General features: G+C 39.4%; 1 protein-coding gene across 1 annotated transcript; it reads right to left on the bottom strand.

Annotated features, from left to right (window-relative positions):
- Positions 1-930: 930 nt before the first annotated feature.
- Positions 931-15,448, bottom strand: CDKN3 (cyclin dependent kinase inhibitor 3; the record flags this gene model as incomplete). The annotated part of the gene is made up of 9 exons (XM_079699176.1): positions 931-1,017; positions 2,499-2,602; positions 4,305-4,336; positions 8,504-8,726; positions 11,553-11,597; positions 12,093-12,148; positions 13,444-13,526; positions 14,268-14,338; positions 15,313-15,448. The coding sequence occupies 9 exons, from the start codon at positions 15,446-15,448 to the stop codon at positions 931-933; spliced, it is 837 nt and encodes a 278-aa protein (XP_079555302.1).
- Between the last annotated feature and the right edge of the window lie 1,349 nt (positions 15,449-16,797).

The raw sequence follows: 16,797 nt of genomic DNA, 5'->3' as shown, positions 1-16,797 counted from the left end.
TTTAAAATTAAGGGTTGATGTAGTGAGATTTGCTTTGTCTTGTATGGAAGTGCCTCTCACTGTTGGTCACCTTTGTGACTATCAGTAGCCAAGAGAGCCGTGGCACTCTGCAGCAGTGAAACCGAGATCTCTTAACTTTGACTCACTGTATGATCCTTGTCTACAAATGACTACTTTCAGTAGCTCAACATGGAATTTAAAGACAAAAAGACATGTTCAGTAGCATAGAGTGAAGTGAAGGAGTGAGAGAACTGGAGACTTAATCTGTAGGTAAGTGCTTTTATAAAATAAACGTGGAGGAGGGATTAAATTGATTCTGTGTAGTTCCTAGGGTGAAAAAATGGATGCTGTAAAAACAGAGCAGCTGCCTGAACCAATTGGAATATTCCAGCAAATGCTGGATAAACACCTGTTGGGATGATCTGGTATTGGGAGGGAGGTGACGAGATGATTCATAGGATCCCTCACAATTCTGTATGTCTATGAAGTAGAGAAAACAGTGGGAGAAATTTTCAGAGGAATAGAGGGTAAGAGTTATTTAAATAATTTTAGCATAGCTACTCATACCAATTTTCATATGTATTACTATGTCATATGCTACCCAGTAGTTACCGATAATATGAGGTAAGAGTGTGGTAAAAAATAAACATATATTTTTCCATATGCTTTTTTCAGCATTGCCTCCAGGTAAAATACATCACAGCAGCTAGTGCATTTTTAAAAGGAAAATTGTATACCAGTTTTTCTATCTCCTATAAGAGATGAAAGAGACACAATGAAATTTGTCAATAAAAGCTTTAAGAATATCTGCACATATACATGTACATTCATTACATTCAGTTTGATAACAATAGTAGTTTCATTTCAATACAGATGTTGGAGAACTCAAATTTCTGCCATGGTCATATATATATGCTATTTGAAATTCTTTTATCTAGATACAGATCTTGAGAGTGAACCTCTTGATGATAGGTGTGCAGCTAGTTTGTCCCGGAACTCATGAAGATAATTATATTGCTGAAAAAAGTAAAGATATATTGAAATACATTGTAGAAAGCTGATTACCAGAGTAGTCATACTAGTCGGAATTGGGAATCAAAAAAATACTTGATAAAAACAGTTCTACATCCTTTTGCATAAGGAGGTATTTCTATCTTGAGGAAGTTTTATCTTTCAATAAAGCTACATATAGTGTGAAAAACTTGTTTTAAAAATCTCTAAAAATTAGGAGGTAGCATGAAATAACAGTGTTTTATAAATCTTTAAAATCCTTTCTCCCTTTACTGGCAGGAGGAAATAAGATTAAAAACACATGAAGATACTCTTTTTGCTAATGCATTTTCCCCTGGGGAGTAAGTACAGGGGAGAGGGCACTTTCTGCAGCAATTAACAGCAGCGTATTCAAGAAAATCTATTTCTTAATTTACAGAAGCCTTAGTTTTCTGCTTTTGGTGATGATAAAATCCATTTGGAACAATTTACATAGTAGATAATATTAAAATAAAATCACTAATCTTAACAGATAAGGAAAATAAAATCTTCAAATAATTCATTTGGAGTTTTAATAGCTGCCCAGAGGATATTCTCCTCTGCCAATAATCTCATTTTGTATTACTGGTTCAGAAATTGAAATTGCATACTGCTAACTTACATCAGCACAGAGATGGAAAAAGCACGTTTGCCCCAGAATGCTGAGGTGATAAATTGACAGCCCATATTAATGTGGGCTTCATTCTCTCTACAATTAAAGATGTAAAACATACATATACATATGTTTGACACCATGTATTTTGTTTTGTGTCAAAGAGACACTTGGGAACATGTTGAATATGAAGCATCATTTGTTAAAAACAGATAATAAAGGGAGCTGCTTCTGTTTTCAGAACCCGCTCCTCAGACTTCATCCTAAAGTTGAGACTGGGTAATTGGGAAAGGAAGGCAAGTTAGCTTTACAGATCTACAAATCAATAATATCCTTGGGGCTTTGCTACTGCAGTGTTTTGGTGTTAAATAGAAAGTAAATGTGAAAGATGTCACTTAGGTTATCCACAGCAAAGGGTAATTAGCATGGTTTTACATTTTTTTCTATTATAGTCATTCGTCTATCTTTGTTAAATGTTTTGGTGATACAGTAATAGGATCTTCATGAGATCTTTTTGGTCAAAAATATACCCAGGAAACTACCAAGTTTATATTAACTGCCTCATTTTTCCAGGTGAGAGGATCCATTCCCAGAACAGAATGGGCAAAAACTGAACAGTAGTGGATCCTGAAAGAGTAAACTGGAAAGTTCAAATTTTTCATTATTTTGTTTGAAAAACTGAACTTTTTCAGACGTCCAGGTTATATTTAAATGTAAATTTTTAAAAAGTCAAAATATAAATAGGTGATACATGAATAATAGAATGCTTTGGATTTTCATTACCCTTTTGATGAGGTGTTACACTGTGACGGTCTGCCCCTGACCACAGCCTCACGAGAACGGTCACCCTCCTTACCCTTATGGTCTGTATTGCTCCAGACCCTCTCAAGTCCCTCAGGCTGTCGATGGCTTGCTGCGGTGATACTGTGTCAGACAGGTATAGGAGGAGACAAGCGGCTACTAAATAGAACATGAGACAAAAATTGTACACTGCGTGTAATATATATTCTTATAGTATATTATAAATTAATGATATGCTTATACTTAATTCAGACTTCTGTTTGTGCAGAAGACTGAGTTTGGAAAATGAATTAAAAGACTGAGGCCTTTTAGTATGTGTTTTTGACAAATTATGATTTTAAATGACTGTGGTTGAATTAAAATTTAACATTGGCTTCATTCTTTTTTTTTAAACAGCTTTACTGAGTTATTATAATTCATATCCCATACAATTCATTCAAAGTGCACAATTTAGTGGATTTTAGTGTATTCACAGTTAAATGCAGCCATCACCACAGTCAGTTTTAGAACATTTTCATCACCTCAGAAAGAAACCCTGTACACTTTTGTTATCATCCCTCTATCACCCATCACCCCTCCCCTAAGCAACCACTAATTTACTTTGTCTTTGTGGATTTGCCTGTTCTAGACATTTCATATATATGGAATCATATGTGATCTTTTGCGACCAGCTTCTTTCACTTAGCATAATGTGTTCAAGATTCGTACATATTGTGGCACATATCAGTACTTCATTCCTTTTTATGGGTGAATAATATTCCATTGTATGGCTATACATTTTGTCTATCCATTTGTCAGCTGATGGACATTTAGGTTGTTTCCATTTTTTGGCTATTATGAATAATGTGGCTATAAGTGTTAGTGCACAGGTTTTGTCTGGACCTGTTTTCATTTCTTTGGGGTATATGCCTAGAAGTGAAATTGCTGGGTCGTAGGGTCACTCTATGTGTAACTGTTCGAGGAAGTACTGCCTGGCTGTTTTCCAAAGCAGCTGCACCTTTTTCACTCCCACCAGCAGTGTATTTAGGTTCCAGTTTCTCTACATCCTCTCCAAAGCTTGTTCTCCATTTTTTGGATGACAGCCATCCTAATGGGTGTTAGGTGGTATCTCACTGTGGTTTTGATTTGCATTTCCCTGAGGACTAAGATGTTGAGCATTTTTCCATGTGCTTATTGGTCATTTGTATATTTTGTTTGGAGAAATGTCTGTTCATATCCTTTGCCCATTTTTAAATTTTTTAATTGTCTTTTTACTATTGAGTTGTAAGAGTTCTTTATATAGTCTGGGTAAGTCCTTTATCAGATATATGGTTTTGCAAATATTTTTTTTCCCATTCTGTGGGCTGTCTTTTCATTTTGATAATGTCTTTGAAACACAAAACTTTGTAGTTTTGATATTGTCCAACACTAAAAGGAATAACTGTTACTCCCACTGTGGTATTTCATTAGCTGTTCCCCCCCACCCCAATACATTTTTTAAAAGTTTAAAGTTAACATATATAACTTTGTTTTTATGCTTATGTTACCCATGGATATTATTTAGAAGTTACTGTCAATATCTTAACACCTGCAAAGGGAGAACATTAGAAAACAAGACAAAACACAAGAATGCAGGTGCTAAGACCTGTAAATTATGTTTTGTAGAATCCTCCAAAACAATGCTGAAAATACCTCTGACTCCCACCCAGGCTTTCTAGGGAACACCAAATTTAGGGCCTTAAATAATCCTTTGGGTCTTAGTAGATATTTATTGTGTTTCGTCTCATTTTCATACAAAGTGAGCATATGGCCCAGAAACACAAGTTTTCATACTTCGAGGTTAAAAAAAACAACAACTGAATAATAGAAATAGATTTCTTACCAAGACAGGATCTTCCAAGTCCTCCATAACAGCTGAAAGGGAAGTACAGTTTTGAAGTTTGTACATTTTCATTCCATCCCAACAATTACAACCAGAGACTTGCTCTTTCTGCCTTCTATTTCTACTCTAATGCCTAGCACAGTGCCTTGTACCCAGAGATTAATAAATATTTTTGAATAAGTCAATCAAGAGCAAAGTGTGCTTATTTGTTTGTTGGGAGGTATTCCGTACACTTATAAGGGACAAAGAAGGCAGGGCCTTTTTATTGACCTCTTTAAACATCTGAGGAGTGGAACATGTTACTAAACTGATAGAAATCAGACTACTTTTACCAACTGCCACTTAATTTTTCTCTAAACAAAATCTTAGTGGTTATGGGACAGGTCCGTATGATAATTCTTCATTCATCTAGAAAGAGTAAAGAGGTAGTGTATCCTAGAGGTTTAAAGCCTGGGCTCTGGAGCCCCACCGACTGGGGTTGAATCCTGAATCTGTCACTTATTAGATGTGTGAACCTAAGTTATTTAACCTCTCTGGGCCTCAGCCTTTTCACCTATAAGATGGGGCCAGCAACAGTACCTATGTCACAGTGAGGACTGAATGAGATAAAGCTCACAACAGCTTGGCACAGAGTAAGAGGTAAATGAGCGTTAGCTGCTATTATGTAGCATTGTGAAGAAATGAGCAGTTCTGTATAACTGGACTTGCTAGAAAAACAAGGACTGATTCTTAAGCAATAAAACCATTCACTTTAATCAGTTTCAAAGATCCTAAAAAACTGCATTCCATACTTCCTAACTTTCTCAGAGGGTGTACTGATCCTAGTTCAGTGCTGACAACTCATCATGAGCATCAGTTACTGTGGTGTATTTGTAGATGGAGCTGTAGATACATGTCTTGTGATAGGATGTGAAACAGAGGACCAAACAGGTACTGACCCCTGTATAACTGATGAACTTGCTTTCTACAAAGTGTCCCAGCTGTAGGCCTGTTTCAGAGACGAGGCTCTACTGTATAAAGGCAGAGAGAGGTAGAACATTTTAGTGGCTTTCTGCAAGATTAAGATGTACCACTTTTGGGACTTCCCTGGTGGTGCAGTGGTTGAGAATCCACCTGCCAATGCAGGGGACACAGTTTCGATCCCTGGTCCGGGACGATCCCACATGCCGTGGAGCAACTAAGCCCGTGCGCCACAACTACTGAGCCTGCCCTCTAGAGCCCGCGAGCCACAACCACTGAAGCCCGCGCGCCTAGAGCCCGTGCTCCGCAACAAGAGAAGCCACTGCAATAAGAAGCCCACGCACCGCAACAAAGAGTAGCCCCCGCTCACCACACCTAGAGAAAGCCCGCGCGCAGCAAGACCCAACGCAGCCAAAAAAAACAAAAAAAATTACTTTGTATTTTGCTAGCTTTATCTTTACTCCCATTTGATTGATTCCTACTCATCCTTCAAAACCTAGCTCAAATTTCAACTTCTGAAATGCCTCTGTGCCCCCCCATAGAAACCACTGCCATCCTGTGTACTGCCTCGTATACACCTGTTTTGAGTATTATTACACTTACATGATAGTGTCGTTGGCTGTGGGTTCCTTGAGGGTGGGGACTGTGTCTAGAGTGTGTGTTTTATATTCACAATATTTCATACACAGTAGGTGCTATGGGTTGAACTGTGCCCCCCTGCAAAAGATATGTTGTACCTAATCGCTGGTACTGTGCATGTGACCTTATTTGAAAATAGGGTCTTTGCAGATATAATCAAGTTAAGATGAGGTCATTAGGGTGGGTCCTAATCCAATATGACTGGTGTCCTTATAATAGGAAACACCCTATGAAAACACAGACACACAGGGAGAATCATGTGATGACAGAGGCGGAGGGGAGTGATGCAGCCATAAGCCAAAGAAGGCCAAGGATTGCCGGCCACCACCAGAAGCTAGGAAGAAGTGAGGAAGGACTCTATCCACGGTTTCTGACTGAAGATAGCCCTGCTGACACCTTGATTTTGGACTTCTAGCCACTAGAACTGGGTGGGAATAAACTTCTGTTTTTTAAGCGACCCTGTTTGTGGTCCTTTGTTACAACGGCTGCAGGAAATGATGTAACAAAACAGGCGAGCAGTGTTCACTGATTTATAAAGGAACAAAAATGTCCGGGGAGGACAGACAACAGAACAGGGAAAAAAATGTACCAGACCCTGTTTCTGAGGGAAGAACTCTAGAGCTGTTTAGCAGTGTGGGCACCCAAAGATAGTAGAAAGGATAGAAAAGCATCTTTGTCCAAACAAACATTAGTCACTGTAGGGACACCTCTGAAAGCTCTAGGACAATGAAAATTTCCAGTCATCAGATGCTTTATTTTATGGGAGCCTGAAGCATTTGACATACGCAAGATTGCCCATCCACCTTTCCATTCTGTTTGTGTTCAAACACCAGAGCATCTGGTTTGCTAGAACTTGCTAGAGTAGATTTTGTTAAGCTTTTCTAAACTGAGCTAGTTTGGTCTCTAGTAATCTTTCAGTAGAGGCTGCTTTCAAAGATTCGTTTGAAAAAAAAATCTCAGAATTGGTTTGAAAATGGGTTCAAAAATTGTAAAATATTTTTCACTGGCTCCATCTAACCACCTAATGCTATTGTACTTAGATTTATCAGAAAATTTAGCACAGGCAACTATTTATTCTAAAATTTTGCTTCTACAATTAGTACTAGATGAGAGATGATGTGTTTCTATAAAGTTTGGAAACTGTAGGATGTAGGATGGCTTCTAGTTATTTTTCCCCTACTTTGCAGGTGATAGTTCTCTATATCAGAGTTTAGTTTGGTCACAAACAGATATGTGTCCCCAAAGACCCTTGTACTGGTTGGTTTGCTTTCAGAACATGAGCTACTGGCATGAAGCCCTGGGGCTCTTGGTCTAAGGAGAGAGAAGCTGGCTGGGCTTGCCCTTTTCCTAGGTGCCTGAGACTACTCAGTTATTTGGTATAGTCTGTATACTTTCTAGCTCAAAGCAATGACCTTAGAGCTTTTGAGGTATTACACTACTTAATGCTCCATCTTGCTCCAGAAAGGATTAAGAAGATTAGGATGCAAAAAACAAACAAAAAAAATCCCAAAAAACAAAAAACCAAAAAAACCCCAATAAGCACAAAGACCTATGTTTAGTAAATGATGAGTTCTCTTTGCTCTTCACAAGTACCTCCTCACATATTAGAATAAGTCTATAGTTTTCTCCTTGTGGCTGGCTCCCCTCTGCTCTGTGGGTCTCACTTCTGTATAACTAATGTTCCTTTCCATGGCACCACTTAGAGTCTTTCCAATGCTACTGTCTACTGCTGATTGTCACTTTCTTCTTCCTTTCTCCAAGCTACTTTTTTCTTTTCTTCTCATTTTTTCCCCTTAATCCATTTTCTTTTGTTTTAAACTTTCATACCAGCAGCTTATTTACAGCCACTGACAAACGATGAGAGTCCCTCTTTCATTCAGGTAGCAAATTCATATCATCAAATATAATTTTTAAGTCCTGTTTTTAGGATTGCTCATTGCTTAGGGATAATTCCTTTGCTGTTAATTTTTTTAAAATGGACTTTCTTGCTGTTGGAAGAAACTAAACAACTGAAAGGCCGACCAGTAGGTATGGTGTTACATAACAAGAATGATGCCCTCACCTTTTTGGGAAGGAGAGGGTCCCAAAATCATGAGTAAAGGTCTAAGACAAAAGGAAAGAAAGCAAAAAAAAAAAAAAGCCTGTTACCCTGTCCTAAAATTTCCTAATCTACTCATTTATTGTCCTTACTCTTCAAAAGTAATAATGGTACATAGCACAGGGAGATCAGCTCGGTGCTTTGTGACCACCTAGAGGAGTGGGATAGGGAGGGTGGGAGGGAGGGAGACACAAGAGGGAAGAGATATGGGAACATATGTATATGTATAACTGATTCACTTTGTTATAGAGCAGAAACTAACACACCATTGTAAAGCAATTATACTCCAATAAAGATGTAAAAAAAAAAAAAGTAATAATGGCAAATATCTGAGTGCTTGCTCTGTGCCAGGCATGGTGCTAGTACTTTTCATGTATTATCTCCTTTTGATCCTTGCAACAAACTATAAGGTAGGTAATAACTGCATAAGGATGCAATAATTTGAGAAATCATTTTGACTGGGACATTTTTCATGTAGTATATGGAGAAAAGGAAAACATACTGTATTAAGGTTTTTCGGTTATTTTTAAGGCAGATTTCAAGCTCCTCCATTATGTCACAGCAGCTGGCTATGTCAGGAGTGCCTCCATCTGGAATCGGATGATGATGAGTGATAATTCCATTCTGATGGTAGAGGTCCACAAGGTTTGGAACTCTGTATTTTAACAGTTCCCCTCTGGTGCAGAAAACAAATATGTCTTGTATACCATAGCTCTTTAGTTCTTCTGCAGACCAAGATACACAAGGACACACATGGACAAAACATTACAAATTTAAATACAGTCAGGAGGGAAAATATGGAGTTAAGTTCCTTAAGCCAAACAAACTAAGTAAATAACAAATGATAACCTTTGAAGTGCTCATTGATAATCTAAAACAATACTGATCTGTCTTCAAACTAGGGTAAAAACCAAGTCACTAAGCACAAAATAGTAATTAGAAACATCTGAACCAAAAGGTTATTAAAATGAAACCTGACTTTATAAGTCAAAATGTTTTTTTACTGGATTGTAAGACATCCATTATATTGCTGTTTTGAAAAAAAAATTTTTTTTACAATAAATACTGCTTTAAAATAAATTGTAAAACACCTAATATTTCAAAATAAGAAGGAATGATAGCACATTTTTTCCCATTTTCTTCTCACCAAATCAATGGTGTTTGCTGTGTACAAGTCTGTGTTATTTTGTTTTACCCTAAGCACTGTATATAAAATCTCCAGCACAGCCATGGTGCCAGAGCTCTTGTATTCTCACCTATTGTACCACACCATCATGTATTTAATTTTATGGACTAGGTTTCTAGGAAATAAAGCATTAGCTGTATGAAAATTATGTGACTTAGTGAATTTCAGTATAATGATATGAACCAAGCGAGAGTAGCAGGCCATTCTGTTCACTGGAGCTTCCTTAGGGCAATATTCACTACAGAGCATTTGGTTCATAATGAATAATTCTGACTCATCTGATTCCCCTTTTTCTCTCCCCACCCACTAAATCCTAGGACATTTAGCTATTTAAGTACAAAGTACTTTTTAATCATGAAACTCTAAACCTGTACTTGAAATATGGCTAGTCCAAATTGAGATGTATTGTAAATGTAAAATACGTATCTGATTTCAAAGACCAAGTACCAAAACACTCCTATCTCAATAATTTGTTTTATACTTAAAACCCATTGAAATGATACTATTTAGCCTATATAAGGTTAAATCAAGTATGTTACTAAAATTAATTTTACCTGCTTTTACTTTTTTAATGTGGCCCCTAGAAAATGTCAAAAGTACATATATGGCTTCTATTTGTGGCTCCCAATATGTTTCTGTTGGACAGTGCTGCTCTAGGTAATACTATTATGCTTTTGTACTTGCAAAAGGGTTTAACTTGTAGTTGACATCCGTAACCATTTTTAAGAGAGTAGGTAAATTTCCTATTTGCCTCTTGCACGCATTGAATAATTTCTATTATATAGTAGATTTCAACTTTCTCAGAAAGGACTCTGAGGACAGACAAAGGAAGTGCTGCCAGGAGAGTCTTAGGTATCCCCCTTCAGACACTGTCATCTGTTTCGTATATTGGATTCCATTTAAGATTTCATTGGAAGAAAAAAAGGTTTGGTAAAAAATTGGAAACTCCTTTTACAGAAGAGACTAAATGAATAGGGTTTTCCAAAATGTGCAAGATTGGCTCTGGAACCAATGACTTAAATGATATTTTGCTCATAACTGAATGTTCTCCAAATGGAAATTTCCTACCATGGTGGGTATCTCTAGAGCAGAAAATCTCTACAAATACTGCAAGGGTCAACTAATCTATTAGTCTTTTCTGGTAGGTAAATTAAAGAAAGTATATTAGCAAATTGATATTCTAGGATAATTAGGACAGAATTTTAAGATTTATAAAATCTATAGTGGTCAAAATCAAACAATATATACATTTTTGTATTGGTTTATTATAAGGACATTGGTAGGACTATCAGGCTTGAGATATTCCAGGCCAACCAGAATAAAATATTTTGGAAGTCTAAATTTGTTAGTATCATACAATATATAAATTCCAAATTGGGACAGGTTATCAGGATATTTGTAGGATTATTAGACTTGAGGCCAAGAACATCCTTGGGCATGTAGAGATCAGACCCTATTCCATCTTTTCCACCTAGACACTGGTTCTGTAAATTTTCTATGTGGGATGGACAATTTCAATACTACCTCTGGGTTCCCAGCTCAGGCTTAATTTCCAGTATCACAGTCAAGTCTGCAAAGAACAGTATGTTCAAAGATCTGGGCAGGGCTTCCCTGGTGGCACAGTGGTTGAGAGTCCGCCTGCCGATGCAGGGGACATGGGTTCGTGCCCCGCTCCAGGAAGATTCCACATGCTGCGGAGCAGCTAGGCCCGTGAGCCATGGCCGCTGAGCCTGTGCGTCCGGAGCCTGTGCTCCACAATGGGAGAGGCCACAACATTGAGAGGCCTGTGTACTGAAAAAAAAAAAAAAAAAAAAAAAAAAAAGATCTGGGCAGTGCAATGTCAGCTTTCTATTTACATACTTTTCCCCCTCCAACTTATACATTATAACTCAAATGCAGTTTTTATGTATAGAACTACAATAATCAGTGAAAAGCAACACTATGTTTAGTAAATGATGAGTCTTCTTTGCCCTTCACAAATACCTCTTCACATATTAGAATAAGTCCATAGTTTGAAACTTTATGAAATACCAAACATTTTTTTTGGAAAATTCAGAAGAGACTACAGTTTGTTCTTTTTTTTTTTTTTTTTTCTGTACGCCAGCCTCACACTGTTGTGGCCTCTCCTGTTGTGGAGCACAGGCTCCAGACGCGCAGGCTCAGCGGCCATGGCTCACGGGCCCAGCCGCTCCGCGGCATGTGGGATCTTCTTGGACCGGGGCACGAACCCGTGTCCCCTGCATCAGCAGGCGGACTCTCAACCACTGTGCCACCAGGGAAGCCCCAGTTTGTTCTTTTTGACAAAGAGATTTTTAGTATTATTTTTTAAGACCCTATTAAGATGGTCCTGTCATATTACACCTACCTGTATCTTTTTGGATATTTCTTCTAACATCTCTAAATTTACAACCTGTAAGTAGTAACAAGGCAAGTGCAAGAGTCAGTTTCTGGTCATAAATAACAAGTATATTAAACACATATATAGCTACTGTAGAAAGTCATTACACATGGTCACTTATATGCTTCAATTCCATTCTGAATGGGAATTTAAATTTCTTACATTCTTAGGAATATAATTCCAGGGATTCATAGATCCCAGCTGAAGGAACTCTTAATCCAAGAATTCTTTATTCCGTGTCCTTTCTGTAACAAGTACCTGGCTGTAGTCCTTAGCCTCACATTGTACCCCTGTGTTACATTTTATAAGATAGGTAAATCAGAAATGTAGAACTGTGAATGTGGATGTGGAAGGGTTGAAGAGTGGGTCTATGTTCCTTTATCTGTAGCCCACCAAGAGGGTTTCCAGAACGGAGTTCCTATGCTGATAGTCTGTGAACTTCTCTTACTGCTCAGTACAGAGAATTATATAAAAAATAATTTCTAATATATCGATAGTGTCACCTACCTGGAAGAGCACATAAACCAAGAAATTGAGAACAGTTCACTCGTGACAGGGATAGCCTGAAAGGAATAAAACTTTATCAAGTTTAGTTCAATTTAAAGTTATAGATGGACATTTATACAAACGTGTGTGCCTGCCACTAAATGAAGGTGTTTTAAAGTTTTACAGCAGTCACAAAACAAAAATTCATAGTTAAATATCAATGTATTGGTCACAAAAAGGCTTAGAAAGACTAGGAGTTTTAAAATAGGAACTTATCATTTGCTTTGTTGCAATTTAAGTCTGAAAAGTGGCAAGCTAATTTAAACTAATTTAAAGATAGTAATGCCTAGGTTGCTTACAGCTAGTATAAAGTGTACTTAAGTTGTCCTGTGGTTTGTTACCTGAGATATTTTGTGTTAGTAACCTTAGGAAATAAGCTGGAAAATGACCATCTGACAATTTCATCTCCAGCATTCATTCAAAATTACTATTTTAAGATTTCTTTATAGGACTTCCTTAAACAGATACAATTTCATAGAATAAAAACCACAGGCTACCTATTCTTTGTTGTAATGGATTTTGGTTAAAATGAAATAATTTCAAGAAATCCTATTCCCAGTTTGCAGTGTCTGGGGACAAAGCGGGCAGAGGCTCACCTTGTCTGCAAAACAGAAGGTGAATTTAGAGGAAAATATGGGGCACTGTATAAATATCACCTGACTTTGAAAATTAGATGAGTTTTTGAGTTCGAAGGCGGCTTAGAAGGGGAAATGAAAGTTAATTGCTATTTGATGGCAGAACAAAAGAACTATAGGGACAACACTTTTTTTCTCTTTCTACAGCAGGGTCAGTGCTTAAAGAGAGAGATTATTGCACTTACAGGGATTGTAGAGAATCTGCTGTAACCGTAAGTCGCTGCCAAAATTCAGAAGTTGATTTTATATAAAAACATTTGTTTTTGTTATTGTATCTATGGTGATGTGGCTTTTATCTTAAACAGGGTCTGCTGATAGATGCATTATTGTGGCAAGTAGTTCTAGGACTGGAATAAATGATAACATAGGATATCTCATCCTATGTTTGGTACACTATTCTTTTGTCATAAAAGAATAAGAAGGTTTTGGTACTAAATGGGAGCTCATTCAAATCTTAACTCCTTGTTTCTATTAAGGTTTTCTCAATGTATAAGGAAGGAACTCCCACCACTGCCCTTACCCCCCCAAAAAAGCTTTATTCTACCATAGATAAGAAAGATAAGAATTATATAATCAGCAGAAGAGAATCATTTTCAATATGTAGACTAAATTCTACAAAGATTATTATGTACACATCAAATATTTTAGCTCATCATTGATCAGAAAGGTTAACATACCATGATATGTCAATTGGAGTCTGTTCATCTTCAATAGGCTCTTCGTCTGATGAGTCAAATTCACTTGTTTGCACTGAACTAGGCTTCAAAAGAAATCAGTTATGTTAAATAACTGTAAAGAATATTTACATATAGTTTTAGTATAGCTGATCCTTGCTTAAAGACAAACTGATGCATATTTGCAATTTACTCAACCTGGAATATCAGAGAGGTCAGCAATATCAATAATAAACTATTGCTGTTTACTGTCTTATTAATAATTACAGCCCCATGTAGTGGAAAGAGTGTTGGATTGGGAACCAAGAAACCTGTCTTCTGGTCTTGGCTTTGCCACTTACTGTATAAACTTGGACAAGCGATGTCAGTTTCTACTGGATCTCAGTTTTCCAAAACTATAAAGTGAGATTTATTCATTCACTCATTCACAAACATTTCTTGGACACCTTCATTTGCCAAGCTCTGGAGATGCAAAGATCCATAAAATAAATAGCCTGCCTTCAGTATAATTGGAGAGACAATGTGTAAATAGATTCAAAAAAGTTAGAAGTGCTAAAATGGCACTATGCCCTTCAGAGCAGACAAGGGAGTGACTGCTTAGGGAGCTGGAGAAAGCTTCACAGAGGAGAGATCCATTAGTTGGGTTTTGACGGATGAGCAGGAGGTTTTTAAGCAGATAGAGAAGTTAAGGCAATTAAGGCAAAAAGAGAAAGGGCTTTGTACAGTATAGTTCCTTGGTGTCCGCAGGGGGTGGGGGGGATTGGTTGGTTCCAGGACCTCTCCCCCCACCGCAGGTTCCCAAATCCCCAGATGCTCAAGTCCCTTACATAAAACGGACCAACATGGGACAGTTGGTCCTCCGCATCCACGGACACCGAGAGCTGACTGTATCCAGGAACTGTGACATCAGAGCAGAGAAGAGGAAGCTAAAGGAGTTTTCTCTACCCCATTTCTCAATAAATAACCCCCAAACAGCCTAGCAATTTGGTTGGTGGGTGGGTGGGAGTACAGGTGGAATAACATGTCCCTAACTTTGTGAATCACTGGCCTAGAGAGACTGAGATGAACTTTGTGTGCTGATCTAAGGAGTTGAGAATCACGTGGGAAGCATTTCTACATGGAAGATGTGTTATAGGACCAATAAAAAACACACCTTTCTTCTACTTCCTAGTTGGAACCAGCTGAGGGATGAGACCCTGGAGAGGCAAATGGAGATCAATATATCAGTTTTATTACTGAGTGTCAGATGCAGGATGGAGGATGTGGCTTTAAAGCTGAGGTCAAGTGGGCTTGTCAATTCTTCACTCCAGAATTGGACTTATCCACCCAGGCACAGGCAGTGATGGACAACCCATGGCTCCCCTGTGGCAGAGAGCACCCCAGATAGTACTCTCTGCAAAGAGAAGGGAAGGAAGGGTTGAGCTACTTGTGTTCAGTTCCTCCCAAACTCAGGGATCAGATCACTCACTCTTCCCCTTCCGGGGACAAGTGTAGAAAGAGGCCAGGAGTGAAGGACAGCTGATGTCCCTCCACATGGAAATATGGGGATTAGCAAGTGTAACCGCCTAATGTCTTTTCTAGCTCTGAAGCTATATTCTATCCTATAATGGTCTTATTTGTAACTGCCAGATCACTTTACAGAGCCAATTTAGGCCATGGATTTGAGTTGCTTTGGGTCTATCCGTATTATTATTATCAACTCAACTCAAATGGAGCCCTTTCAACAGGTTGTCAGCTCTGGTGGTAGGTGATGTGAGTCAGGTGGGGCTTCAGCCCCTTAAGCCTGTTTTTTCTTTCTTTAAGGCAGTTTTGATGATTCAAGAGTTTCAGTCTGCGTGGCCCATTCACTCAGGCTCTCCCAGCCAGCTTTACAAATCCTAACAGAGTTGGATGTTTCTGCTTCCCCAAGCCCAGAGATTCTTAACTCCAGGGAAAGGGACGCAGTGCCAGGTGGCCCCGCGGAATGGTCGCCGTGGTGACACACCCACAAGCTGGGGGTGTTAATCATCTTTCAGGAAGTTTTCCCCGTCCGCGGAGAGGACTGCTCCCCAGGGGGCCCAGGGCATCCCAGGATATGCTTTGGGGCTGGGGTATCAGGCTGAATGATGCACGGAGACACTTAAGCTCTCTATGCCTCAGTTCCTTCGTAAAACGGGGCTCAACCCTCTCTGGCAGGGCTGTCGTGAGGCTTAGGAGACCCCGCATGCGACAGCTCACAGCCCACAACAGGCGCACAGCCAATGTCTGTCTTCCCCTCGCCCGCCTCCGACCCTATTCCTTCGCTGCCATCCTTCTCGCAGGTCCCGGGAAGCGCCACCTCCCTTTCCCTGGACGGTTACTGCGCGAGTCGTGTCGCAACCAGGATGGGGCTGTCCCCGGGCTCAATAAATGGCGTCGGGGCCGCTCCCATCCCTCCGGCTCGGTTCCTCCAATCCCCGGCCCCACTCACCGGCTTCATAACTGGCCGCGACATACAGACCGACCTCCTCCACCCTCGGGCAGCACCAGCGTCTCAGCCTCCGCCCCGCGCCGTCTGCCCCTCCGCTCAGCTCATTGGTACATCCTTCTGTGAGGTGGGGCGAGGCTTCTTCTTGGAACCAATCGGACACTCTCCCTGTTTCTTACTCCGCCCCCGGTGCCCAGGCTCGGCCTCTAACCGCTCATTGGTTCCTACGGGGCCTTTGAAACACGCGCCGGAGGAGGGCCCTGCTGAGTGTTGATTGGCTGGGAGGGCGCCCTCCTCCCCCCAGTTGGGAGCCGGGTGGGGCGGGGAGAGGGGCGGAGCGATATCTTCTAAAGGCCGCCCCAGCTCTGTGGGGACGCTGGAAAGCGGTACTTTCTCGAGGCAGGATCCGAAGCGGTACCAGGGTAGGGAGTTTTGTTTGTTTTTTAAAATTATTTTTTATTTTTTAAGGGCATGATGGGAAGCATTGACCTGGAGCATCTTGTGAAAACACACCACATCCTGTAGACTTTATAATTGTGGTCATATCTAGTCATATAAATACTATGGGAACCGCCAAAAATCCAGAATATAAACATATCTAGTATGTTTGATATTTTATGTTCCTTACCATTCCAGGATATATACAGGTTAGGATGTAGATCAACCTTCCTGTTAACAAAATATCAATGAAATAGTATGTCATGAAGAGGAGATAAAGTCTCCAGATGGTTTTAAGTGCTAGTTTCTAAGTAATTGGCTATTATGTTTAAAAAATATGTTTGATTATTCTCTCCCCCATTCTCCAGTCCCCATTTAGTTGGCCATGGGGAAGAAGGTCACCTGGAGCAATATTACCTGCTGATGTGACAAAAATATGCAGAGCTTTCAGCTCCTTGACTCATGTTGTGGAA

Source organism: Hyperoodon ampullatus (assembly GCF_949752795.1).
Source record: "Hyperoodon ampullatus genome assembly, chromosome: 3".
Taxonomy (NCBI): domain Eukaryota; kingdom Metazoa; phylum Chordata; class Mammalia; order Artiodactyla; family Ziphiidae; genus Hyperoodon; species Hyperoodon ampullatus.
This window is presented reverse-complemented; position numbering and strand designations above follow the sequence as displayed.